The 26,641-nt window shown below is 37.7% G+C and overlaps 2 protein-coding genes across 3 annotated transcripts in view; one reads left to right on the top strand and one right to left on the bottom strand.

The window, feature by feature from the left end:
* MTMR10 (myotubularin related protein 10) overlaps positions 1-26,641 on the top strand; it is a 43,863-nt gene that overhangs the window by 4,686 nt on the left and 12,536 nt on the right. Inside the window, exons 1-5 of one of the 2 annotated variants that reach the window (XM_052807914.1) lie at positions 10,517-10,740; positions 12,255-12,391; positions 13,527-13,599; positions 15,781-15,923; positions 25,288-25,378. In XM_052807914.1, the coding sequence (XP_052663874.1) occupies positions 12,380-12,391; positions 13,527-13,599; positions 15,781-15,923; positions 25,288-25,378 (319 nt within the window). In that variant the 5' untranslated portion in view covers positions 10,517-10,740; positions 12,255-12,379. Of the gene's footprint in view, positions 1-10,516; positions 10,741-12,254; positions 12,392-13,526; positions 13,600-15,780; positions 15,924-25,287; positions 25,379-26,641 lie in introns of those variants that run through there. The other variant, XM_052807913.1, reaches the window with a different exon arrangement.
* The window catches only part of FAN1 (FANCD2 and FANCI associated nuclease 1), a 48,932-nt gene continuing 40,795 nt past the window's right edge, over positions 18,505-26,641 (bottom strand). Inside the window, exon 14 of the mRNA XM_052807910.1 lies at positions 18,505-18,523. The gene's annotated coding sequence lies outside the window, so the exon portion shown is untranslated. The remainder of the gene's footprint in view (positions 18,524-26,641) is intronic.

Genomic DNA, 26,641 nt, shown 5'->3' with positions numbered 1-26,641 from the left:
AAGCAACAAACATCATTTAAAGCAAGTAAAAACCTTGGTTGTAAGTGGCAACACTGCTACTACAGTAGAGAAAAGCAAATAATTTTATAGAATTTGGTATAATTTCATTCCAAAACACGATAGAGGTTTAAGATGGAGTTATAAAAATGTTTTCTTTTTCTTTCTGCAGTTCTATTCTCCTAAGTGTAGCTCTCTGATCAAGAGTTTTTGCGCAGTTAGTTGAAGAGTTGGCCTGTGTAACAGTTTCACTTTTTTTTCCTTTGTTTGTTTGCATAGCTTGTTTTATAAGCATGTCAAAGAGGAAAAATAGAGAAATAGCAGGTAGTCTCCCAGTGAGTCTGTTAAAGTGCCTTGCCTGGCTAGTAGGAAATTAGCTTGTGTACTTTAGGGGCGAATGAAGTCAAAGCTGTTAAACTTAAAGGTGTGTTTTGTTATGGTAATCAGTTGTAGCCTATTTTCCACAACGTCTGTAGCATTTTTGAGACATCAACTTAAGCATTCAAAAAAATTGTACAACATAACTGGAATGTAATGCAGTGTGTGTTTTCATGATTTGAATGGCAAAGCAGTGTGCAGAGAGGTGCAATAAATGGATGGATAAGGAACCAGTACTGTAAGCAGTGCCACACCGTGGTTTAGGCAAGATCAGGCGAAAAGGTCCTCATTGCTCACACAGGATGTTCTGCAGGAGATTATGTAACTAATGGAACATCTGATTAAGTGTGAGAAAAGGATCGTTCCCCCTGAATCTTAATACCCTCTTACAGTAATTATTTTAAAGTGTTGCTCGGTATACTAATTTGCTAATAGATTAAGTTAGTAGTTGTTACCTGTAAGTTTTTACAAAACAGCTAGAAATGGCTTAGTTGGTTTTGGTTTTAAAAGTTTATACAGTGAAATTATAGAAGTAAACTGAATTAGAATAGTATTTTTTTATCTTTAAGACTTACTCATGTTAAGGCAAGTTAAAGGAATATTGGTGGTGAGCTGCTATTGCAAAGCAGTTATTCATAGTCTCTTGTGTCTGCACCATGTTTTATGGTCAGAGCGTAGAAGTGTACTTCAGTGCCGTCATTTGTGTGCAATCACACCTGTGGTGGGTTTATGAACAGGTTGTAAGTATGGCTGGACACCCATCAGATGCCACCTCATGCTGATGGTGGCCACCAGCAGGCACGTAGGAAGAAGAACGAACAGGACAAGCAGCACTCCCAGCTGCTTGTTCTGCCCTCCGTGTTTCATTCAATGTGTGGCATGGGGACTTTCCTCTTGGAGTAATGTAATGGGGAGATCCAAGTGAGGAGTTAGAGCATCATAGAGACAGTGCTATCATATTTAATTCCTCTTGCTGCGTTTTCCTTACATGAATTTATCCAATTGCTTTCTATAGCCATGTAAACTTGTATCACCCACAGCTTCATCTGGTAAGAAGTTCAGCAACTTAATTATGTGCTGTTACAAATTACCTTTATTTGTTTGTTCTGAACTTACCACCATCTAGTTTGGATAAATCCTAGTTCTTGCATGACACGGCAAACATCAGGCCATATTCCCCCATTCCATGTGATTCGTGATTTTCAGACTTGTGTCTTATGTCCACTCCCTTTTGCTTCCCTCTAGCTTGTTGTCTTAGTTGGTCATAAGAAGGAAGCTTCCCGTATCTTTAATCATCCTTTTGATTACCTCTGAACACTTTCCAGTTGTGCTGTGTTCTAGCTGAGGTGGAGTTACAGGTCGTGTTCAAGATTTTTGCCACTGGATATATTCAGCTTTTATCTAATAATGCCAATCTAATTGGCTTTACCACCTGCTTTTTGGTTTTGGTTTGGTTTTTTATATACATGTGCCCTTAGATAGGCAACTGACTGTAGAAATTTAATTGTGGGAGGTTTTTAAGACTGTATCATGGAAAGTTTTAATTTTTTAGAAGTGTCCGATTCTCTTGCAAGTTAGCTCCCAGCTCTTTTTAATTTTTTTTTTTCCTGCTTTCTGCAAATCCTTAGTACGTGAAGTCATGTATTCCAGAGCAGCTGCAACACATCTTGTGATAGGAGAAGGAAAGTACGCTTTTTGGTGAGGCACGCTTGTGCATTAGTACCCCAGGTATGTTTACTCCCGACTGCCTTGAACCCCTGCACCTCTTCCTTGGCATTTTCATTTGGTTTGTGGTGTTCCAGAGCTGGAGGACAGAGGTCATGGTGTTGCAGTGTGAGGGCATGATGTCAGCACTGTGACCGGGGGGGGGGGGGGGGGGGGGGGGGGGGGGGGGGTAAAAAATAGGGACAGAGTGAGGTTGATGTGTAACCCCAGAGACTTTTCAGGTCTGCCTTTTCTTGAGTATTAGGAATCATTTTGGTTTAACACCTCAAAGGGGAAACTGGGATTGTTTAATAGCTTGGTACAGGTAGTAATGCTGTTACTGTCAGTGCCTTTTGCCATGTGTATTTCTGGAATGAACTGTTGATAATTCAAGTAGGTATTGTTTGATCTGTTAAGGATATTAATCTGTTGATGGTGAGTAGCAATAGCCTATCAGTGCTGATAATAACTGAATAGAACTTGTATGAAGTCAGTTTCTGATTGTTTCCAAAGCATATTCAGTTGTTGATTCTCATTTCCAGTGTTGTGGTGTGTTAGCCAAGGCTCTCTTACTCATTGTGCAGCTGATTAAGACGACATATCGCAGGGTTAGGGTTTTTCCCAGCATCAGGTTTCTTATTTGAAATGGAAATATTGCTGTACAAGTTTGTTTGTTTGTTTTTAAAGTTAGGGTGTGATATTAGACAAGCAACTGAAATAGCTTTGTAACTTCAACTCGTTTTCAGGAATTGGTGTCATACAAGAGCACAAAATTATTTTCAACATTTCAGAATGGCCAGATTAGAAAATCAGAATGGCAGTTTGGAAAGTAATACAATCCACTGAAGCTTTTCTAAAGTAGATTTTTTTCTTTTTTTGGTCTACACCAAGAAGATTACTGAAACTTTTATTTAAATAAATTATGAGAGTTTCAAATTCTAGATCTGAAATCTGAAAGAGCAGGTTTTTGCAAACTAATCTTTCATACTGCAAGAAGTTTAAAAATGAGCCAAGAATTTGGCTTATATTTAGAATAAATGAGGCATCACTTAGAGTAAGTATATAGTAAATACTCTTTTCTGTTACAGCTTTTTTGCTTGTTTGACTCAAAGTAAATTTTCAGGCATGCTTTTGGTTCAGTTAACTGCTTGTTTTGTTCTTGGTTTTGCTTTTTTTAAGGATTGGCATGATAAAAATACTACCAAGGCAGTCTGCGTGTAGAATCTAAGTTCCAGATACAGTCTTACAAGTGGATTTTACTGGATGGAGTCAGTTTGTTCTGCTGCCTTTGTTATGAATACATAGAGGGCATTTCTTAAAGTTTCTGACTAGTAATAAATTTCAAGTATTTGTAAATATCTACAAAAATACTTTCCTATTTGCAACAGCTTAGCTGTAGGGCAATGTGGAAATCCTTTAAAGGTGGAAGGACAAACATGCTTTAAAATTAAATATTTTCATGTTTCTGCATGTGCATTCTGTAAAACGGTTCCAAAGTAATTGGTTTCTGCCCACTCTGTCCCATGTATATTTAATGCCACAAGTCATTAAAGTCCAGAAAGAGGATAAAATGTTAGTGTAGATTCTGAATTGTCAGCTGACCAAATTACTGGCATTTTTGTCTCCTAGCAATTATATTTGCTTCCAGTGAAGTAAGTCTTCAGCGAACTAATTTGTAAGGAACCTGTGTTTCTGTATTGGTTTATTTATTAAGCCAAACCTGAATGATTTAAGCTAGACCCAATAATATATTACAAGTTCAGAACAGCGTCTGTAACTTGTATTGGTGGCATGGTTCTAAAATAACAGGCTGAAAACCACAGTCATCTCAAATTGTTACTGATTATATCGTTTAGGCAAAGTCAGGCTTTGGGAATCTGTAGTTTATGTAGCTAGACTAAAAATATGCAAAACACAAAACACTCCCTCCTCACTGGCTTGCCTGTTGTTCACGTTACAGAACTCTGACCAAATCATTGCTAAAACTTTTTTGGGGGGAGTGGTGGTGGTGATTTTAATTTCACCTAAAAATACGTACTGATGCCAAGAGGAGCCATTTATCATTCCATTTTTCTCATCACAAGTGTGTGTTCCTAATAGCTACTTGGTGCTGACACTTTTTTTGTGCAACCAAACAACAAGCCAGATCAGAGAGCTAATTCAGATGAAATCAGGACTGACAAAAAAGGAAGAAAAATACATGGTTAGAATTATTTTCAACTGGATTAATTCTCTGATGTGACTAACCATGTCTTCCACAAATGGCAGTGCCAGCACAAGGGTTGAGGTGGGAATGAATGTTGAATATGGAACGGTTTCTGTTTTAGGGGTAATACAAGTTGCTGGATTAAAGCAACTCTGTAAGCATGATCAGCTTTTTAATCTACTGCAATACTTTCTTTGGATCTAGCTGGTAATGAGAGCTTTGCTCATGATGGATGTTCCCTTCTTGCCACGTGAACTCCTGTTGGTTGCCTGCTTTACGTTCTTGTGTCCTTCACTGTGTTTCTGGGGGACGGGGGAAGCTTTTGTGGCGCATCCCATCCTAGTTCAGAAAAGTGATTATCTTTTCAGATCCCCTCCTGTGTTCAGTTTCTTTTGCAAGGTTCACAAAGATTAGCCATTATTGGACAAATACTGATTTTAATCTTGTTGTTGTGCATGGGAAAAGAGTAGTTGTTCTTTGAAGACTTTTACCAAGAAGTCTTTACTTTTTTACTAATTTTTTCCTTACTGAGCATTTCTAAAATTTAGCTAAGCTCTTGCTATGCTCTTTTTCTGTTTGTTAGCACACTAGAGAAATTGTACAATATTTATATATGATATTTAATAATTTTTCTAATCAGTTTGGCAAAGCAAGCTCTTTTTGGTACTGTGCATTTAAAACACACTACTCTTCAAGCAGTGATTAGAGTTGCTTTTTGACAGAAATCCCAGGTTCTCCTATTTAAAAATTAATGCCAAATAGAATGTATCTGAATTGTTTTTTCATTCCCCTATAATCACAGTATTGAGCTATCCTTTTGGAACAACATTTTTACTTTGTTGGGTGGTTGTTTTTTTTTTTTTATTTCTGCAGATGACCAGAAAATTAAACATAGTCTTTTAACTAATTGTGAAAGTATTGGAAAATAGTTGGGGGGACAAAAAAAAAAAAAGATGGGTGATATCCACAATAGTGTGCAGCTTTTTTTTGTCTTCACATACCTTAAAGCCTCAAACACATTGTAAGAGCTCATAAAAATCAGAAAAGAGATAAAAGGCAATTTCATGAGCTTACAAATACTTTTTTCTTAAGTTTGGAAGTGGCTGAGCACACTGAACAGAACAGTCATTCAGAAGTGCATTAGAGACATTTACATCTAAATGCTTGGCGCATACTAATAAACTCATACAATTTTGGTGTTCTCTACAAGAGAACAGCTAAGAAAAGGCAGCTAAATGGGTGAAGATGTTCTAGATTTCAGTTACTTGTTAATGAAGTTTTTATTGGAAATTCTTACTTGGAAATTTACAGAAGTTAATTATTTGCCAGTCATTTTAGAGCAGTTTTAGACTTTGATCTTTCTAAATACAAGTGGACTAATTAATGTGCATTTTTAATAGTTAAATGGCTAGTTGAATTAACTTTAGCTTTTCTATTGTGAACTTTTTAGACTATCTTTCACATAAGCAAACTTTTTCTGTTGTCTTAATTGAGTATAATCACTATCAGCATTATAAATGAGGAACAGGGATTTAGTTTCCTAAGTGTATTCAGGCGCTAGGTTTTATGAATTAAGGTAGGAATTACATGACTACGTAAAGTACTTAATACCCTCTATTGTCCTTATGTCTTTTAGATCTTGAACGTACACTAAACATGCTCAGATTTTGATTTAGAACTGCAATGCTCATTAAAGAAAATGTATACTAATAAATCTATTGTTAAGCTTCTACTACAGCATGGAAAAAGTTTCCTTAGCAATATGTAGGGTACCTGCAAACTTCTTGAGTGTGTAGGATTTGCATTATTCATTTATGAAGTCTGATTCCAGCCATTCATTGCTGCTAGCAAGTATCAGGTTCTTAATGTGCTAGAAATAACTATATGTTATCATTTTAACATACATATATATGCGTGTGTGTGTGCTCTGTCTCTCTGTGTATGTATCGGGGGGGTATATACAATACAGCATACATATGTCGCCTTGTAAACTGCTCAGTTACTTTCTTTCATTGTGCAGCATTTTTGTATTCTGTCAATATTGTTAGACTTGTTGAATACTGTTCAGTCTGTTTCACCTCATACATTACTAAGGTTGTGGTTCAAGATGCTATTCAATCAACCTTCTTTCCTGAAAGCTAAGGTTTTAAGATATGCTGTTCTGCTGTATTCATAGGCAGCAAAGCTGTGCTAGAAACACTCTTGGATGGAAGGGTTTGGCAGCTGCTTCAGTGAGGAACTGAAAATCTGGAAATTACTTGAGGTCTCTTTGTTTGGCATGTTTCTTGAATTTTAAGCTAAGATAATACAGAATCTTAAAATAGCAAACATGAGAACTGGCTATATAGGTGAAAGAGGATTATTTATGCATCTCCTACTGCTATAAAGAATCCAGACCCTTGTCTCTGGAGGAAATACAGAAATTTCCAATTACAAGTTCTAATGCAGTGCTAATTCTAGCAGTTTCTGCTTTGTTTTTCAGAGCTATCAAATTTACTTATTGTCTGATTGCCCTGTTATTGATAACAAACAGTGATAAAACTGACACAAAATACACAAAAAGCTAAGAAAATTTGTTAGATATTTTGTGTGATCTGCATGTATGCACGTTATTAGATCCAGAGTTCCTGATAGTAAGTGACAAATTACTACCTTCATAAGATAAATAAAAAAATTAAACTTGATCCTGTGGGGCATGGCACCACAAATGACAAAGGTAGGCAAAGTGGTGCAGAATATCCTTTCTTTTAGGATGTTACTGATTAGGGATTGTGTTTTCAAATTTTGCAGAAATAAATTGCCCTGAAGCCTAGACCAGACTCACTTACTATGACTGCAGACTGAGGAGACAAAATTGGTGCTGTTGCACAACAGCTGTGATACTTATTGATCACTCATTCTGCTGATCACTGAATTCAGCATTTTTAGTCTTGCCTCTGTTGTCTCCAGTTCCCATGCGTGCATGCTCTGCTTTCTGAATTTTATTTGGATTGTAGTGGGTTATGCATTATGGTGGATTAGATATATACCATGAATTCTCTTTATATCCAAAATATGAAACATTAAAGTTGCTTGTGCTTTTGGGAGATTTAGCAGAATTTTTCTGATGTTTAATAGTTTCTGAGGCTGTGTGTTAAGTGAAAGGTGTATTAGCTAGATAGATCCTTCAGTCTCTTGTGTTATTTTTGTGATTCATATATTCAGTGTAGAAATATTTTTATTAAACATGAGTAGGCTTTATATAGAAGGGTAGTAACCTGTAATTTTTCTTCTGGTTTCCTGACAGAGTTTAAACAAACTCCTCTTGTCTCCTGAGATCATTCTTTGACTGTTGGAGTCACATGGAAGTGTTGACTGCTGTTCCGTGTCTGGAACAGCTTGTGACTGTTTACTGGAAAAAAGCAGCAGCTACATTGTAAAAATGTGCAGTGTAATATCTCTGAATAGCTCTGTTGTTGACACTTGTATAGAAAAATCACCTACTCAACTACAAATACAAGAAGGGTTCATTGTGCAAGACCAACACGCACTACTTGTGTTGTTTATCTGCTTTCCTAAATTTGAGTTAAGTTTGGAAGGTTTGCGCCTTCTTATATTGCTCATTATAGACATCCAAATGATGGATAAAAGCCTGGTCAATATAAAATTCCAAACCTGCATTTTAAAAAGTTCAATTTCTAGAGGCTATTGAAAACTACATCTATTAAATTTGCATTGCAAACTTTCTCATGCTTCATTGTCAATGTTTAAACACTTCAGTTGAAATCGGTATGCATGCACTTTGTCTTGCCGTATTATAATACTCAGGTTCAAAACTGACAGGTTTGTATTAGGGCTGTAAACTTGAGTGCAAAGGAGAAGCTAGGCCAAAAAATCCTGAAAGTATTTGTGTTGAATGAAATTAGAATAAATGAAGTTGCACTAAAATAGGATTAGTAGTAACATGTTGCAGTGTAGCCACACAATTATGAGGAATGGCAAAGGGAAGTAAAAAGAGCTGGCTTTGGTAAAGAGAATGGTGTAGCAGGCATGTTTTAAACCGTAGTAGATTCACATTGAAGAAGTTTGCATGGATCTCTTACTTCTCTACTGTTTTGTAGCATCAGAGACATGAAGTACTGAAATAGTTTGGTAATAGTAATTTGTGCTTTTAGCAAGAGTGTCTCCTGTGTAATACTAAAAAATGCTACACTTGGTAACAGGTAAGAGAATGTTATATAGGAAAAAAAAAAACCTATGGAAGTTGCACTTCATGGTGTATTTGGTTCTCCATACCTTTTTATTAGAAATGCAGTGATACACTGGAGGTACTGAGAGGGGGAAGAATAAAAACTATTTAGGTTTAGAACAACTGACTTTGTGGAGAGGGGAAGCTTCACAGGCGGGATGTGACTGAGAGCTCAATGTTGAATAGTTGGAAGATTAATACCAACTGTGAGAAGGAATTGCTTTAATATACAGTTTGGGCTTTTGCAGTTATTTAAGTAAACAGCTTATTAGAAAAAATGCTGGGCATTAAGAAGTTTCAGGCCAGACTGCTAGAAGTATTGAAACACTTTCATTACAGTGTTTTAACAGAAGTAGGGCTTGTCATTCGCATGTATCCCATTATAAGACATTGTTTTCAGTTGCTGTGGGCTTGGTTGAGCTTTAACAATTTGTACTGAAGCTGTCAGATTCAGATTATTTTTTTTTTCCCAAATTCAAAAGCTTATTTAACCACAGTTCAGTAATGTTTGAGAAAAGACTTTAAAGCTCCAGCACATCTGTCTGTAGAGCATTTTCAGAACTCTTGCCACTTCTGGCATAGATTATGCATGTATATGATAACCACAAGTCAGTGAAACTTGTCCCCTTACATCTTCAAACGGTCCCAGAATACTCAACATAATTCTGCCAGGTCAAGGCTACAGAGTTAATCCAAGAAGTTTTTGTAGCTGTTTATCACAACTGAACTAAAAGCAGGGACTCTGCTGCTGCTCTTGGTGACTTCCAGGCTGATGCCTAATGATATTGAGGGCAAGAGAGCTAGCAGGGCAGCTTAGCTAAATAGCTTAGGATGAGGAGCATGTGCAGAGACTGGGTCTCAGGACAAGTAAAAGGTGCGTTTCTGCTCAAGTGTTTGGAATGCTAAAGACAGTGTTGTGGTTTAACCCCAGCCAGCAACTAAGCACCACGCAGCTGCTCGCTCACTTCCCCCCCACCTAGTGGGGTGGGGGAGAGAGTAAAACTCATGGGTTGAGATAAGAGCAGTTTAATAGGACAGAAAGGAAGAAAATTATAACAACAATAATAATAAAATGACAATAATAATAATAATAATAAAAGAATTGGAACATACAAAACAAGTGACGCACAATACAATTGTTCACCACTTGCTGACCGATGCCCAGTTAGTTCCCGAGCAGCGATCCGCTTCCCCCCCTGGGCCACCTCCCCCCGGTTTATATACTGGGCATGACATCACATGGTATGGAATATTCCCTTGGCCACTTTGGGTCAGCTGTCCTGGCTCTGTTCCCTCCCAACTTCTTGTGCCCTTCCAGCCTTCTCGCTGGCTGGGCATGAGAAGCTGAAAAGTCCTTGACTTAGTATAAACACTACTTAGCAACAACTGTAAACCTCAGTGTGTTATCAACATTCTTCTCAGACTGAATCGAAGACATAACACTATATCAGCTACTAGAAAGAAAATTAACTCTATCCCAGCTGAAACCAAGACAGACAGTTCTTTGAATGTGTGGTGTGTTTGGTTTGTGAGGCAAGGTTTTGGTAGTGGGGGGGGGGGCTACAGGGGTGGCTTCTGTGAGAAGCTGCTAGAAGCTTCCCCTATGTCCAATAGAGCCAATGCCAGCTGGCTCCAAGATGGACCCACCGCTGGCCAAGGCCGAGCCCATCAGCGGTGGTGGTAGCACCTCTGGGATAACATATTTAAGAAGGGGAAAAAGTTGCTGCACAACAGAAACTGCAGCTGGAGAGAGGAGTGAGAACATGTGAGAGAAACAACCCTGCAGACACCAAGGTCAGTGAAGAAGGAGCGGGGGGGAGGAGATGCTCCAGGTACTGGAGCAGAGATTCCCCTGCAGCCTGTGGTGAAGACCATGGTGAGGCAGGCTGTCCCCCTGCAGCCCAGGGAGGTCCACGGTGGAGCAGATATCCACCTGCAGCCTGTGGAGGACCCCACGCTGGAGCAGGTGGATGCCCGAAGGAGGCTGTGACCCCATGGGAAGCCTGCACTGGAGCAGGCTCCTGGCAGGACCTGCAGACCTGTGGGGGACCCACGCTGGAGCAGTCTGTGCCTGAAGGACTGCACCCTGTGGAAGGGACCCACGCTGGAGCAAGGGAAGAGTGTGAGGAGTCCTCCCCCTGAGGAGTAAGGAGCGGCAGAGACAATATCTGATGAACTGACTGCAGCCCTCATTCCCTGTCCCCCTGTGCTGCTCAGGGGGGAGGAGGTAGAGAATTCGGGAGTGAAGTTGTGCCTGGGAAGAAGGGAAGGCTGGGGGGAAGGTGTTTCAAGACTTGGTTTTATTTCTTATTACCCTATTCTGATTGGATTGGTAATAAGTTAATTTTCCCTAAGTTGACTCTGTTTTGCCTGTGATGGTAATTGGTGAGTGATCTCTCCCTGTCCTTATCTTGACCCACAAGCCTTTCATTATATTTTCTCTCCCCTGTCCAGCTGAGGAGTGATAGAGTGGCTTTGGTGGGCACCTGGCGTCCAGCTGGGGTCAACCCACCACATGTGGTTACTTGGGTGCAGTGATAATTACCTGAGGAAAATACCTTCTCTACATCGGGAGGCAGATGGGAGATTTATTCAAAGCTATATCCGTGCTCATTGGGCATACAGATAACTAATTACTGCCATTATAGTCACCCAAAGAACTGACTGTTTTCTTGCAAAGCACAGGACGCTCTAAGATGACATTTTGGGCAACTGGGACTAAATATGCCCAAACTATTATGAGCAAATTAGGCTTTAGTAATCTTTGGTCCTTAGTCTTTTTTAAACAAAAACCTACAGCTAGTATAAAATTACACTTTTCCTGAACCCACTTCCACTCCCACACTGTGGTAGACAGCAGCAGCAGGAGGTGGCTGATGTGATGACAGAAGTGAAAGCCATATATGGGACTAAATGACCAAGTTCATTTCCTGAAGTAAGAATGAAATTACTATTTAGCTTTCAGAAACCTCTGTTGTGGAACTAAAAAGTAGCATTGTGTGTAGCAATTTACTTTCTCTTTTTAAATGGTCCTCAGTCTCATTTGCCTGTATGCTTTTTTATTTCATAGCTTATCCCAGATGAATTAGCATAATTTTTTTTTTCCTTCATTTGGATCTTCTGTTTTGCAAAAGGAAATGGTTGGTCTCCTTCATTAGGTGGTCACAATAGAAATTTTGAAATGGTGAGGAGTGTTTAATGTGTTTGTGTTCTGGTTTTTCTTTTATGAAATCACATGAAAATCTGTTTATAAACGCAAAACTAGATGTGGACTGATTATTCTGAATTCATGAAGTTCATGAAACTATCTAAAGTACTTAACAATAGCCAGCTAATTGCAGTTTTTTAAATAAATACTAGCTGAAGTACATGAATTTGTTTAAAGGACAGTGTTGTCCAAACCAATGAATTTTTAATAATGAAGGATTGCAGGTTTTGATCTCTGGGTATAAGGAAAGTGGTGTGTGGTTTGTGGGTTTTTTTTGTGTTTTGTTTTGCTTTTTAGTTTTTTTCTTTTCTTTTTTTGCTTTTAACTACTGCACAATATTGTCTATTTTGGAACCGTAGTTTTCTTTTTTTCTCCCAAGTGCTGTTTAGTTAATCTCCAGGCTTACCCAGAAGAGGTGTATAACTTGACACACATAAAGACTTAAGGGTTTCTTGGTACTACAGACTCAGAATTGTTGTACCTACAAGATTTATATAGGCTTTTCTTTTTCCTGTCCCCTTTTTCTGTTTTAGGTGAAATTGTGGTAAATGAAGTAAATTTTGTAAGAAAATGCATCGCAACAGATACAAGTCAATATGACCTGTGGGGCAAATTGGTTTGCACTAACTTCAAGATTTCCTTTATTACGGATGACCCAATGCCACTACAGGTTTGTTATTATCAATCACTACATCATGACAACAAATGTGATAGGTAAAATGGATTTAATTAGAATACAGTGAATCTGTCTCATGTCTGATATAAATATGATGCCTTGTAAAACAAAGCAGGCTAAATGATGAGGTTCCACTGTTCTGTTCTGAATGTGTTGCTATTCCATCCCTTCATTGAGAATATCAAAACAGAGCAAGTTTGGTATGGAAATACCGTGAACTTTATTTACCTCTTTTTATGAAAGCTTCATTGGGAAGTGGCTTTACAAAAGGCAAGCAGGAATTATATAAAAACATGTTCTTCTTGAAGAAAGTAATTGCAAATGTTCCTTTGACTAGACAAGCAAACTAGATCAGCAAAGCCTTTACTGCATCCAAGTTTTATTGGCATTACTGACAGAGGACACAGTAACCATGAAATGAGTTTTCCTTGTAGATGGAGCAAAAAGGAAAGGGGAGAAAGAAACCAAGCCTTTGTCAAACCAGAACATGTGACATTCAAAACCTTGGTCGGTTTTTGAACAGCACAGCATACAGTACTGTTTGGAAATCCAAGTTGTGAGCTGTATGTTATTTTCAGTAGGGTTTTCACTTTCATTTTGGGCTTTTAAAGGAAACACACTCCATTAACTAGGCACGTGTAAAGCTCTGAAAGTAGGTAGATGCTTATTCAGTAATGGTTAGTAAGTTTGACCAAAGCTACTTCAAAAAAAATGAATTTTTGACATGAAGTAGTTGTCAAAACTTATTTCTGAAAGCTGAATTAATTTTTTTTCTTTCTATGGTTACAGTAATGTTTGGAGATTTTTTTTTATATCATATATATATACTTTTTTTTTTACACTTCAAATTGTACTGAATTTCTATGAGCGATTTTTGAGGCTAGTAAATTCAGTGTAGGCAGTGGAGTTATTCTGCATACTCCACTGGCGTTTCTAAACTGTCTGGTGTGTATTCACCAGCACGAGAGCTTTTCCACAACTTCTAATTGTCTGTGAATAGGCAAGGCTGGTACATGTCAGAAAAGTCTAGGCATGCCTGATTTTTATCATAGTTTCTTCAAAGTTGTGCTGTATATCTGGTTGTGAACTGCAGAACTGCAATTAATGGCTATGAGTTCATGTGTTTCAGAAATTCCATTATAAAAACCTCCTCCTTGGTGAACATGATGTCCCACTAACATGCATTGAGCAGATTGTCACAGGTACGTCCAAACCAGTTAGGTGTGATGACAGGCTTTAAAACTTACTCAGTTCAAAACTGTTAACTGATTGTTAGGTTGTGCAGAATTGTTGATGCTTAAGGTTTTATGTCATTAAGCTTCCCTGACTCGAAGAATTTGGTTTATTTAAAATTAGGATAAAAGCCTTAAAAGCTGAATAAAACTTGAGGTGCCATGCAGGAGACATATTTAGTTGGGTCTTTATGTTGGTTTTAAATTTAACTACAATACTGAATCAACAGGTGTTCTAGGATAGACACCTGTTATAGCAGTACAAAATTTTGTTAGCAGCTTTTTTTATATCAAGCATCTGAATGTCTTTCATTTAAATACACTAGATTGCAAAAAGCATGTCACTCTACACAATTTAGACATAGCTGGGATATCCGACAACATAAATGCTCGTGTTTTCAATCTTGTCTAATTCTTAGCAAGTTAATAGCTAGTGGTCCTCGAAAATCTACAAATGACAATAGACATCTTAATCTGAAGAAATAACTTATAAAATACTTATCTTGAAGAACCAGTTTTTTATTTGGTAGATACTTTAGGCTAACCTGTTTGTTAAGAAGAATGTTTTTCATCTTGCAATTAAAGAATTTAATATGATAATTTTCAAATCTTGATTATGGCATGGGCTGTTAAATACTTGGTTTTCTGACTAGGTAATTTAAATCATTACTTTTAAGTTTTCAGTGCCCAAAGTTATCCAGTAATCCATTTCCACTCTGGAAGCTGGTTGTAATCACTGTGAAAAGATTAATGTATATCTGAGGAAGAACATTATGAAGAAATGCTTTTTTATAAATGAAGAGGTGCTATTGACCTATTATATGGTTTCGCACTGGCCCACATTTTTTGCCCCTTTTCAAAAATACCAGGTAGAAGTGGCAAAACAATAGCAGTATTGCAAATCTGTTAATGACAGCTCTGTATGGAGAGGTGTTTATAAATGGGGTGTTGCAATCTTCTTATTTAATGTCTCATACAAATGCTCATACAATAAACTGCTAAATAGGGGGGAAAAGCCAGCCAGCCTCGAATATTTGTTCTATTAATTTTGTCCCCTCTCACACGAAGCATGTTGTTCCTAAATGGGAGAGGACTACGGATAGATCTTATTTTGAAACTTGAGGGCTGACAGATTCTAGATTACTCTTTTGTGCATGTTTCCCCGAACTGTCAAATAGCATGAATGTTTGCAGTTTCATTAGAAGAATGGTACAAGTTCTCTAGGAACCCTTTCTGTTTAGCTTTTCCATTGAGGTTTGAAGCTCTTTAGAGGGAGAGGGCAGTATTTCCTGCCACACACTTGAGGAGATTATTCTTTGTTCTCCTGTTACACAGGTTTACCCAAAATATAGTGAAGCATAAGCTTTTACCAGCAGGAATTAAGGGAGGTTTTCACCAACACTGCAGAAGAGGTTGCTTGATGGTTGGTACGTTGAAGGTGAACAGCTGGAGGTTTCCTAAAACACTTGTCTTGAGTTCTCTGGAAGTAATTAAGTTTAACCCAGAAGATACCTGCAACCAGGCAGCTATGTCAATTAATCACTCAACAGCTATGTGCCCCAGTTTTCCCAGTTACCACAAGTAAAGTCTCTGTGGCTTCTGTGATGCTTACTTTTTACAACTTAACTTTCTCTGTTTGAAAAGGAGTTCCATAGGCCAAGAGACACAGCCTGTCTATGCAGGTCTAGACCAGCTGGCAGTTTACTAACATTCTTGAGTTTTATGTAAGAAATAAGGAGTTAATCTTAGCCTTAACTCCAGCACTTTTGTGTATGTCCAAGTAAAAAAAAAAAAAAAAAAAAAAAAAAAATTAGCATATATGCCAATTACTGTGCATCAGAAGGGCATTGAAGCGTACACAACTGTCTGGGAGCAAAAATTGCTGTTGGGAATACTGCATGTTAATTCCTTGTTTGTGAAGTTGTTGATGGACAAAAATAATCTGGGCATACAGGAGACAGTAATTCAGCCAGTTGTTTGAAGGGAGGTTGATTAACGAGAGGACCTATAGGTTTTCTACCTCAATGGAACTGTTGAAATACACTATTAAATGAAAAACTGCTGGTAGCAGCATCACTGTATCTATCTGAGCCAGTCTTGTGTTGTACACTTACAAAACACAGTCTAAATAACTTTGTCTTTTCTTTACAGTGAATGACACCAAGAGGAAGCAGAAGGTCCTTGGTCCCAACCAAAAACTTAAGTTTAATCCAACTGAATTAATAATTTATTGCAAAGACTTCCGTATTGTCAGATTTCGTTTTGATGAAGCGGGTCCTGAAAGTGCAAAAAAGGTATTATATCTTCTTATGAAATCTTGCCTTGTAGTCATTATATGTAGCAACAGCTGTGCTAATAAGAACATTTTGTTTATGTTTTGAGAGAGAAGTAGGGGGGTAGAATTGCAAATTAATCACGTTCTGTTGCAGGAGAATATCTAGATTTTGAGAGTCAAAATTATTAGATTAAAAATCTAATGTGTTGTATTAACTGTTTCTTTTCACATAAGATAAACCTGCATTTCTTGTCATATCTGTTGTACTTTTAAACATTACTGATTTATTAAACAAATCTTTTTAAAGACTGGAATTGGAATACTGCATTGCAGCTGTACAACAGATGTTTACATTTTTGTGGAAAATGTTTGAAACTGATACATTTTCTGAAAGTCATAAGCTTAGGTTACCCATAGGTAAAGTGTACTATCTTATATATACACTTCTTTGCTTCACACAGCAAGTTCTCCAATGAGCACTTGGAATGACCAGTTTGTCTAATCTACATAAAACTATGTGCTCTTTCTCAACATTTTCTTAGAAAAAACTTGCATACCTCTTGACAAGAGGAATTACTTCTACCTGTACATGCCTAGAAATTTCATTCCTTCCCCGGTTTTAACACTTGTTGTCATAAGTCTCAACAAAATCATACAATGTTATTTAACCTGGTAAGGTCTAGGTGAGTTTCTGCTAATCAGAGATGGTTAGTCTATGTAATGACATTAGCTCGCTGGCTTCCTTGTTCTGAATCGGTGCCATAGGTTATTTGAGTTACAGCTCCTCTGACCTCCATGGCACCACTTTGTAGCCAGGCATGGCACAGCAATCCTTTCGTAAGTAATTACCCAGTTTGCTCACAGAGCTTAAGAATTCCCCTTCTCAGTAGGATAAAGTTTGAGCTTAACCCTGTAAGTCCAGTAAGAACCATCTGCCCAGACATAAGTCTGTTTGCAGTTACCATACTGGGTAACTGGTGAACCAAGTTCATCACTTCTTCACCTTTTACCCTCTCATAGAGATCCCTGGGCAGAAGCCCAGTAATGAAGCAGTGTTCTTTCCTTGCTACTTTTCTAGAATCCTCCCTGCCTGCTGCCTTTGCTGTTTGTAACCTTTCACACTTGGCAATCTTTCAGCAGTCAGTTCCCCTTTCACAGCTTCTCTGAAATCTCCCTGCAGCAGCCTGTCTACTGCAATATCTTTATAGCAACTGTTTCTAATTGGCTGTCACAGCTAAGGAGAGTGATTAGCCTGGAGGGGGGAGGAAGAGAGCATAAACTCAGCATCTCATTAACACTTTTTGTGCTGCATTTACTTATGCAAGAGCAAAAAGTGAAACCTTTTTATGAAGGTGCTTACTTTATACATTTACAATTACACGGTCTAATGTGATTCCTTTTGAAAGGAAGAACAGCTAGTTCTAGAGGTCCGGAAGGATCTGAATATGTGTGGTTATAAAGATAGTACTGGTATAACAGTTGCCATTTTCAAATATCAGAATGCACTCACTAGAGGAGTGGAAGAAAACTTGTACAAATGGTAGTATCAGCTGTGTGGCTACTATTGCAGTTTTGATGCATCAAGTAGGTTACTGCAGCTTTGTGTGGGTGTATCACAGAAGCACACTTTTCCTGAAGGGAGATAATGTTCTGTTAACCTAATGTTTCCATAATAACATTATTCTGTTGGTTTTAGACATTTATTTAATGCTATGAGGTCCTTAGAAGAAACCTGATCTATCAGGATTTTGCTTAAATTATTTTGGGGTGCTGGTGAACACAACTAGAATGGTCTTACACAGCATATTGTGTGGAGTTATTTTGTTCTTTCTGGCATTTAAATGGCGTGCTAGCACCACACTCTTGAAAGATTTTGTCTGGTTTCTGTTCCTGCCCTTCAAGTACTACATACTAGCAAGGTTGTCCTGATGTTTAAAAACAAAGGAAGGTAGTCAGGCCTCCTTATAGTTCTGGAGGGCCTCTTTAATATATATTTACATCCAGCTATTTGGGCATGAAAACATTGGTAGCTGTCGTCTTGGGAAGAATTGTGGGTGCGTAACTTTTGTAGAGAGGACCAAGACTTAAAGTATAACAGAGTTCTGATGAGAGGGAATTCCTGCTCTGCTCTTCAGCTGAGTGTGCTAGCATTGTCTTCTAACTGAGAGAACATTGTAGTAGAGAACTGACCGTGGAGTCAGAGGTCCTGGATGGGAAGGGCCTGTGGAGATCACCTAGTCCACCTTTCTCTTCAGAGTTGCCGAGATTAAATCAGGTTAGCTGTGGATTTGTCCAGTTGTATCTTGAAAACCACCAAGGATGGAGAGTCTTCTCCCTCTGTGGGTAACCTGTTCCAGTGCTGCATGTTTTTCCTGATGTCCAGCTTGAATGTCCCAAGATAAGTTTCTGGCTGCTGCCCATTATGTCATCTGGCAAGACTGAGTCTGTAACTACCTTCCTGGTAGTGGTTTCCTGCAGTCTCATTATTGCACAGCTAAATGAGCCCAGTTCCTTCAGAAGATGTATTTCAGGACCATAGTCATCTTGGTAGCCCACCACTGGACCCTATCCAGCTTCTTCTGTTTCCTTTTGACCTGGGGACCTAATGTCCCGTCATCTCTGTGAGAAAAATTAAAATAATTGTCAGCTGTATTTTTTTCCTCAAAAATTTGCTTATGCTCATTTTGGAGCTAGATATGAAGACCTCCTGAGTAAAAAATGAACTGCATAAATTGTGCTTACGTGTTTTATGAAGGTTTTCTATGGTGCCTAGTGTTGAGAAACTGCAGAACGCAGAATTTCTGTTGGAATCAGTGAATTGTGCAGACTATAATTAAAATCATGTCCTGAAGTATTTATGACTGAAGTTTTTTAAAATAAGTTTTTTTCACTTGTTTTTAAAATAAGCAGAAGGGAAGGTGATGTTACAGTTAGCATTACAATCTCTGTTCTGTAAAGCAAAAGACCTGCATGTTAGTGCTTTATAAATCATAAATAGCTTCCTTTAGCAAACTTTACATAAATACAGTCAGCTGCACAAATCAGAGCAGGGAAACTTCTAACTAAATGTCATCCTGGTAATACAGAGGAGTACCATCCTACGAATAAAGCACTGGTAGGTCAAAATGAAATCCCTACCTACTAAAATATACACTTCAAACTATGGGAGTATAAATGTGTCTAACTTGTTGCCAGATGCTAGCAAATGTTCTGTTTAGAGCAATAGTTAAAGAAATAAAAACAATATACTTGATAATTACTGTTTAAAAATGAGCTTTAAATACATGGAATAGTTACAAGGAGCACAGATACTAACTTTATACAGTTAAGTAATTTGTTTCATGTGTAGTTCCTTGAATGTAATGGAAATACTCAACAGCATTCGGTTATATAAATTGGTGTTGGTGAAGAGAATGTAATCTGTTCCTAAGGAAGTGTCTATATTTGCTGAACAGGGCATAAGGGAGAATAACCCTTACTAATTAAGCTGCCTTACTAGAATAGAGAGTATTCTGAGTCTCTTTTTGGTACTAGGTGTGAAAAGAAGGATCCAAGTTTGAAAGCAGTCAGGGTTCAGGTGTGGACAATCAGACTGACTTGATTACATACAGACATGATGCATGGGTAATATTGGTAGAACTTGCAGAGGTATTTTTCTCTACCTTTAAGCAGAAACAAATTGGAAGAACACATTTAATTTCAAGGTAAATTAGTTTATTTTGGGGTAAATTATTATGAAGAAGCTTAAAAATCAGTTCTATTAGAAAAATACCTTCAACATTAGTTGCAGCCAATACATGCTAATAAAATACTGTCTGAACATTCATCAGTCAAGTAACTATTTTCTTCCTCATTTTTATTAATGGATATTTGGGAGACAAAAGTTAAGGAATAATAGAGGGGAATGGAAACTTGCAGTCATCACTATATAGCAGTTTAATTCTGCTTTGTCTCAAAAATAAAGCTATAGAGTCCTCAAAGGAAGGAAAGCCAGATGGGTGTGGGAGGAAGTGGAGGATGGGGAAGCAAGGGTAATCAAGTTGGGGAAGTCTTAAGTTAGTGTGAAAGAAGAAGCATTTCACATTCCTTAAAGGAAAAGGAATGATTTTGTTCCAAAAATCGGAACAAACAGTCAAACTGAAAACTCCTGCTAATTTCTAGCCACTACAGTACTTGACATTAGACTAAGAAATTACAATGTATGAAAAGGTGAGGCTTTAAATCTTACAACTGTTAGATGATAGCATGTTGCCTCACCATGCATATGAATCTTGGCAGTGCACCAGAATGGCACACACCCTCTAATCTCCTGTTTCTTAAATATATCTCAGTTTTCTCTATCTCTTTTTCTTCTGGAACTCCCTCAGTTCTTTTCCTTCAGGAAGCTTTTTTAAATGAGTATGAGAGCAGTTTCAGAAACACATGCTTAATCAAAACAGAAAGAAAATTATTTATCTCAAATCTTGTTTCCTCTGGAATCAAAACTAGCCTTCTCACACGTCGCAACACTTGGGATGGAGTGGAACAATTTTTTCCTAAATGTTATGAAGAATAATATGAAACTGAGAGTTTTGGACAAATTATACTGACCCTTTGTAATGTCTCCCCCCCACCCCCCAACTTCTGTATTACTTTGTTCTAATTGTTTATACAGATCACAAAATTGGTAATACCTCAAGACACTGGGAATGCACGAGAAGATATTATTATCTTTATGGTCTTTGGAGTGGGATTGGAGGGGGTGAAGAAAACTTTTTTTAGAAGTAAACTTATCTAAAGGAATTTTAAAAAATAGCAATGTGTTTTAATATTTTTCTTAAGACTTAGGAAACCTGTACTTAGAATTCAGACACATTCTTGTACAAACAAGGATTCTGATATGTAAAAAGTTACTTCAGCTTCTGAAATCCTTGTACTGTTTCCTCTTGTGTAGATTACTTGTACTCAAACCAAATTAAGTATTATGTATAGCTGGTATTAGAATTCTTATGGAAAGAAAAAAAAAAAACCAACAACCAGTGGTTCTCTATTGGACAATTCGTAGCTTAGCAGCTAGGAGAACGTGCACAGTAGTTAGGGCTGAAAGTCTTGTTACCTGGAAGCTTATTTTCCCTAGAAGACTTCCTGCCTAGGATGATTAACAAATTCTGTCTGTGGGACTTGATCTGGTCCTGGTTGCATGACTTTCTACTACAGGTGTCTACTCAGAATAGGAATTGCAGTAGCAAGGGAAAATAGTATCCTTGCAGTGAGTTCATAAGACAGGTAGCCTGGCTTTAGGGGGAAGGAGGTGAAATGCAGGGCTATGCTAACTTAGCACATATTAAATACGACTGTTCAAAACTCTTTTTTCCAAGAGCGTTAGCAATATTTTGAAGCTCTTGTCTTTGGTAAAATTCCTGTTGAAGAAGTGGAGGGCTTGCCCTGAAAGTATCATTTATTTTTCTCAGGGGTTGGACAGGGGACACTGACATAGGGAAATGGCCTTTGTACTATGAAATAATTACAGCCATTGTGTTCACTGCTTTTAATAAATGAACTTTCCAACAAGCAGCCTATTCTCTTGCTCTTTGACTGAGCCTAAATATCTTCAGCTTTACACAATTGTAAATTGGCAAGAATACCGAACATTTTTCAGTTTGATATGAGAACATTTCCTGTAAAAGATGTTTGTCTTCCAATTTAAGAGCTTTCTACTTACGGTGATAATCTGCTGAGATCTGTGGAATGTGCTTGTCTTTTGAAACTTTCAGACAATAAAACTACTATATGGATTTAATGAGGAGTAAACTGAAAATCAGTACCTCTCTAATACTTGTTTAGTCTATAAATGAGTGGAATTTGTCTACAATGTAAAAATGAAGACAGTAGCAGGATAAATATATATGCATTTTTTAATAACAGAAATAGAGGTACTGAACCTGTATTGTAATCTACAGGTGGACTGTTTCACCTGTGCAATACCTGGTATTGCAAGTTAGGTCTATACTGTGGAACACCTGGGAGCATTTTTCAGCTGCTGGGTTCAAAAGCACAGCTATGTTCTCATATTTTTGGGGGAACCAGATCTGAATGCTTACCATCTCCCCCGCCACAATTTTACCCCTCTTAACACAGCACACACATATTCTTTCTCAAATGTGGCAAGTAAATGACAGAGATTTCAGCTGCTGCTTTTAAAAATAGGTTTTACTGTATTTTTATTGTGTTACTTGGCAGCACAATGGAATTTTTTCATGTCTTGCAGTTCATCCTCAAGCCTTGAGAGTAGATCAGCTTAGTAAAAGGCTTTCATCCTTCACTCCCATAAATGAAGATGAGGAGTAGCTCTGTTAATATCAGTTACTGTAGTGAAAAATTACGTAGAAAAACAGAAGTAAAAATGTGTATGTACACAGATTTCCATTTTGTTTTATTGTGAATGATAGGCAAAAGTAGTCTGTTAGAAGAGGCCAAGTATTATGGATTAGCTGGCTTCTTCAGCTTTGACTTGCACACTGAAATCACAAGATTTAATAAAATGTGCATGGCTTCCAGCTACTTCATGGTAGTTATTAAAAGCTTTACCAAATCCTGGAAATGAGCTTATAAATGTTCATTTGAAAAGTCATGGTAGACTATTTCCCGGTGCCACTTTTACTGTTTGGGTTTTGGGGGGATCCTTCCCCTGCACCCTGAATGTCCTGTCCTCTGTTTTCTTTTGCAGTTTCATTGTAGAACTGAAAGTGTGGGGAGAAAAGTTAAAGGAACTGTTCTTCTAAGACCCAATAGGAATTTTTTTTGTTGGGGAGTGTTTGTGAAAAAAACATTTTCGACTCAAGTAAGTCTACAGTCATTACTGGTTTTATAAATAGTGAGGAATGTCCCCATCAAAAGCCAAAGTAAATAAAAAATATGGTGAAGGCTCCATAATGCCACATATGTTGCATACAAGCTAGTAAGAGCACAATAACTTTCTCCATGCAGAAGCTGGCATAAGTGAGCTCTCAAGTTTTTTTTCCTGTGGCACAATGCTGCCACTAGTAGTATTCCTTTGCTTGTGTGTCATGCAAATCTTTCTTTTATGTCTATGACAATAAGAAAACTTTCCTTCACTAACAGAAAACAATTTCTTGGATGCACAGAATGTTTTTCAAAAATAATATCCAAAACTGCTAAACAGTGAATAAATTGTGTCAACATGTTGCTAAATATAAAATGTCAGTGGAGAGTTGAAGGGAAGGAAGAAAATTGAAAGGAAAAATTTTAGTGGTAATAATGTGAACTTATACTATGTCTTTGTCCCTAATTAAAAACTTTGTCACATGGAATTTCTGTATCTGAAAATATAGAATAGAGTTTAGTGTTTTATAGTCTCCTTTTCATTAAATATTTTCTTTAGAGATAAGGCAGGTACATTTTGGTAAAATGGAGAAGCAAATACTGGTGGAAGAAGGCAAAGCTAGAGACTCTAAATCAAGTCCTCGAATTTAGAGAGTAACAGTGCCAATCTCTACTTGAAAGGTTTTTTTTCTTCCTGAATTTGATTCTAGATATTACTGGTTTTGTCAAATTTTTTTTTATATTTATTAGCGAATAGCTACGTTTAAAGTGACAAAGGCTGGCAAAGCTTGACTGTATTTGAAGTCTAGTATCTAATATTAAACCACGTGCTGCACTCTCAATTTTAATAATCTTAGGGTTTTACCAAAATGAACAGTTTGTACAGGTAGAAAACCAGTTGCTTATGTGATGCTGGTCCTGAGACTGTTGCAAAGAACATGAAGACTTAGGCAAGACTCTTTCTTGTGCCCCAAGTTAATCTCTGCTGTTCTGAGGATGCATCTCTCTCTCATTTTAAATCTCTCTTGAATTTCCCTTCCCAGGGCAGGGCTTGCTGTGACTCAGCCTGGTTAAACCTGATTAACGCATCAGATTGTCAGAGACAGTGTTGGAGCTTGCTATAAACCTGCAGGCATCTAGAAGTTATGTGTGGGTTTCTTTTGTGAATGAAATCCAGTCATCTGGGACAGAACCTATAAGGGCTAGACCAAAATTTAATGAAGCTGACATCTTGCTACCCTCAGAGAGTTTGGCTGATGTTTCAGTTCTCAAGATGAGCTGGGGACTGAGAAAGGGGTGATTACTGGCATATTTAATTAACTGTAGATCCCCCACACTTGGCAAAAGGACCTACCCTAAAGACTCACTTTTTATTGAAATTGGAGATTAATGGAGAATCTTTGGCCTTCCATTCAGCTGACAAACAAACCAAATGACTAACATGAAGAAAGCATCTCCCACTGTGAATTACTTATTTCCAAATAACTTGGGTGAAAAGCTGTTCTTTACTACCAAACAATTTGCATTTGGTTTATATTCATCAATGCCCTTCAGAATTTTGGAATACAACTTAATGAGGTGCAGGATTGACATAGGTCCTGGAAGTCTTCAAAGGGCAACCAGTCTCTTGTTTTCCGTTCCAAGAGCAGAAAATTTTGAAGGTTGAGTTTTGGGTAGCATAGACTGGTGAGCCTGCTGCCTATATGGGGTGAATTAGTGGAAAAGATAATAAAAATTTAATCAGATACAAACTTTTGGTTAGATATGATACTTTAGGGAAGAACCAAGAGGGCTTTTGTAAAGGGAAGTCGCACTTCAAAAACCTTTTGACCGAACTGACAACTTTGTAGAAAAACATCTGTTAAATGCTGTTGAATACTGATACCAGATTTTAGTTCAGGAAGTGCCTGAACTGTGAACTGTTGAAATACATCCTGGTAAAATTTCATTTTATGCTTTCTCTATTTTTACCCTCTTCCCTAAGCATTAATTGCTGTTTACTGTCAGGGACAGAGTGCTAGGTTGGACCTTTTGGAGTGACTCAGTATGGTCATTCTTATGTTTTTCTGCTATGTTGATAAGTACTCTTTATTTAAAAAAAAAAAAAAAAAATTATCAAAAGACCAATTGCAAATGAGATTTTACTGTACTGTGTTTACTACCTGTGTGTTGTGCTCTTTTCTTTTTCTGTTCTCCTTACTTCTATATGCAGGTGGGCAGGCACAGCATAGTATCTCCAAGTCCTTGCTTGTCTCTGTTGATACAGAGAATCATGTTTAGGGATGCCTGTTGCAGTCTGACCTTTCTTGCAAAAACTTAGTCCACTCTTATCAGGTAATCACTCTTGATAGATAGTAATGAACTCACCTGCTACAATTACAGTAATGGTCTCTCGGCAAATATGAGTATGTTTAACTATATAATTCACTTCTCTCGAATAAAATATGGAAATAAAACATCAGATGACTGATTTTTTACTTTTGCTGTGCATATTTCATGCTGTCATAATTAAGGGCAATAAATTTTATGTCTATAAATAACAATAAATGTTTCTTTCCTAGGTGTGCCTTGCAATAGCTCATTATTCTCAGCCAACGGATCTTCAGCTTCTCTTTGCATTTGAGTATGTTGGGGAGATATATCATAATCCAGGTAAGTATGAAAGTATTTTGATTTTTTTTTTTTTTCCTATTTCTTAGTATGTAATTTTAGTAAGATTTCTGTCCAGAAGCAGTGGCAAAAAGTGTTTGAGGCTTTCTCCAGGGGTAATACAATTGGCTTGTCCTGCACCCAACCTCTTACTTTCGGTTATAAGTCGTTCATTGTGATAGATATTAACGACCAAAATCGAAAGATATGTCTTCCCTGTCTGAAACAAAACAAACCTACCTATGTCAGCACTTAACATCAGCATGAATACTCATATTTCTCAATTCACGCTTCGATCCTCCTATTGTATGTCTATATCGGTACTCTAGGTACCTAGCTAATCTCCCATCAGGCAGGCTTGTTCACCTGCCCTTCTTTTGGGAATAAGTTTCTCTTCTGGTGGTATTGCAGGAGGATTTGTGCAACTTGGGACTCCATACCTTCTTTCCTAGAGGCTTACTAGGCAGTTCTTACCACTCAAAACCTCCACCACCCCTGCTGAGTTGGAGCACACCCTCTCTGCTCAAGGCCAATCTCCAACTGAACCTTGTCAGTTAGGTAAGCCTGAAAAAGATGCCTTTGGAACTTGATTTCTAGTGTAATGCTGTGCGGTCACTGCTTAGTGTTCCCCAGCCAATACACAGCTGAAAACCATCAGTTCTAGTGTAACAAGCCTCCAAATAGAGAAAGTGCCATTGACATAGTTCTGTGATGCTGAAATACTTACTCAGCAGCTGGCATTAGAAACCACAGATCTGCCTGTTACAAAATCTGGATGTTGTGGAATTATGAGCTCAGGCCTTCAAATTTGCACAAAAATGCATGTTTTTTATGCAGGTGCCTACACGACTGCCCTGCGCGTGCACAGGAGTAAGTGTGCTTGTGATTACTTACACACATAATCACACATACAATTTCTTACCTGATAAAACTTGGGCAGTTATTCAGGTCCATGTACTTGAGCGTTATAAAGTACTAGGGAGGAAGTTAATTTGCAGATAAAATTACAATAAAATGTTAAAGTGGAGTGTGAACAAAATGTTAGTCTGTCATAAAGTTGCCTTTACTCTGTCCTTAAAATACCATTTGCTGTATGGAAAAATACCTAGTGGAAGAATTACATAAGGTGGGTAAAAAATGTTGTTCCTCTGGAGCAGCAGATCAGAATGGCAAAAGATAGTTGTTCTGCTGTGCTGCAGTTGCTGGAGAAAAGAGTTTGAAATACTTTTGGTTTGGGTTGGGGTTTTTTTTGTTGTTTTGAACACT

This window comes from Harpia harpyja, chromosome 14 (genome assembly GCF_026419915.1).
Source record: "Harpia harpyja isolate bHarHar1 chromosome 14, bHarHar1 primary haplotype, whole genome shotgun sequence".
Classification (NCBI taxonomy): Eukaryota; Metazoa; Chordata; class Aves; order Accipitriformes; family Accipitridae; genus Harpia; species Harpia harpyja.
Note: the sequence above shows the minus strand (reverse complement) of the source record. Positions and strands in the feature narration are given on the sequence as shown.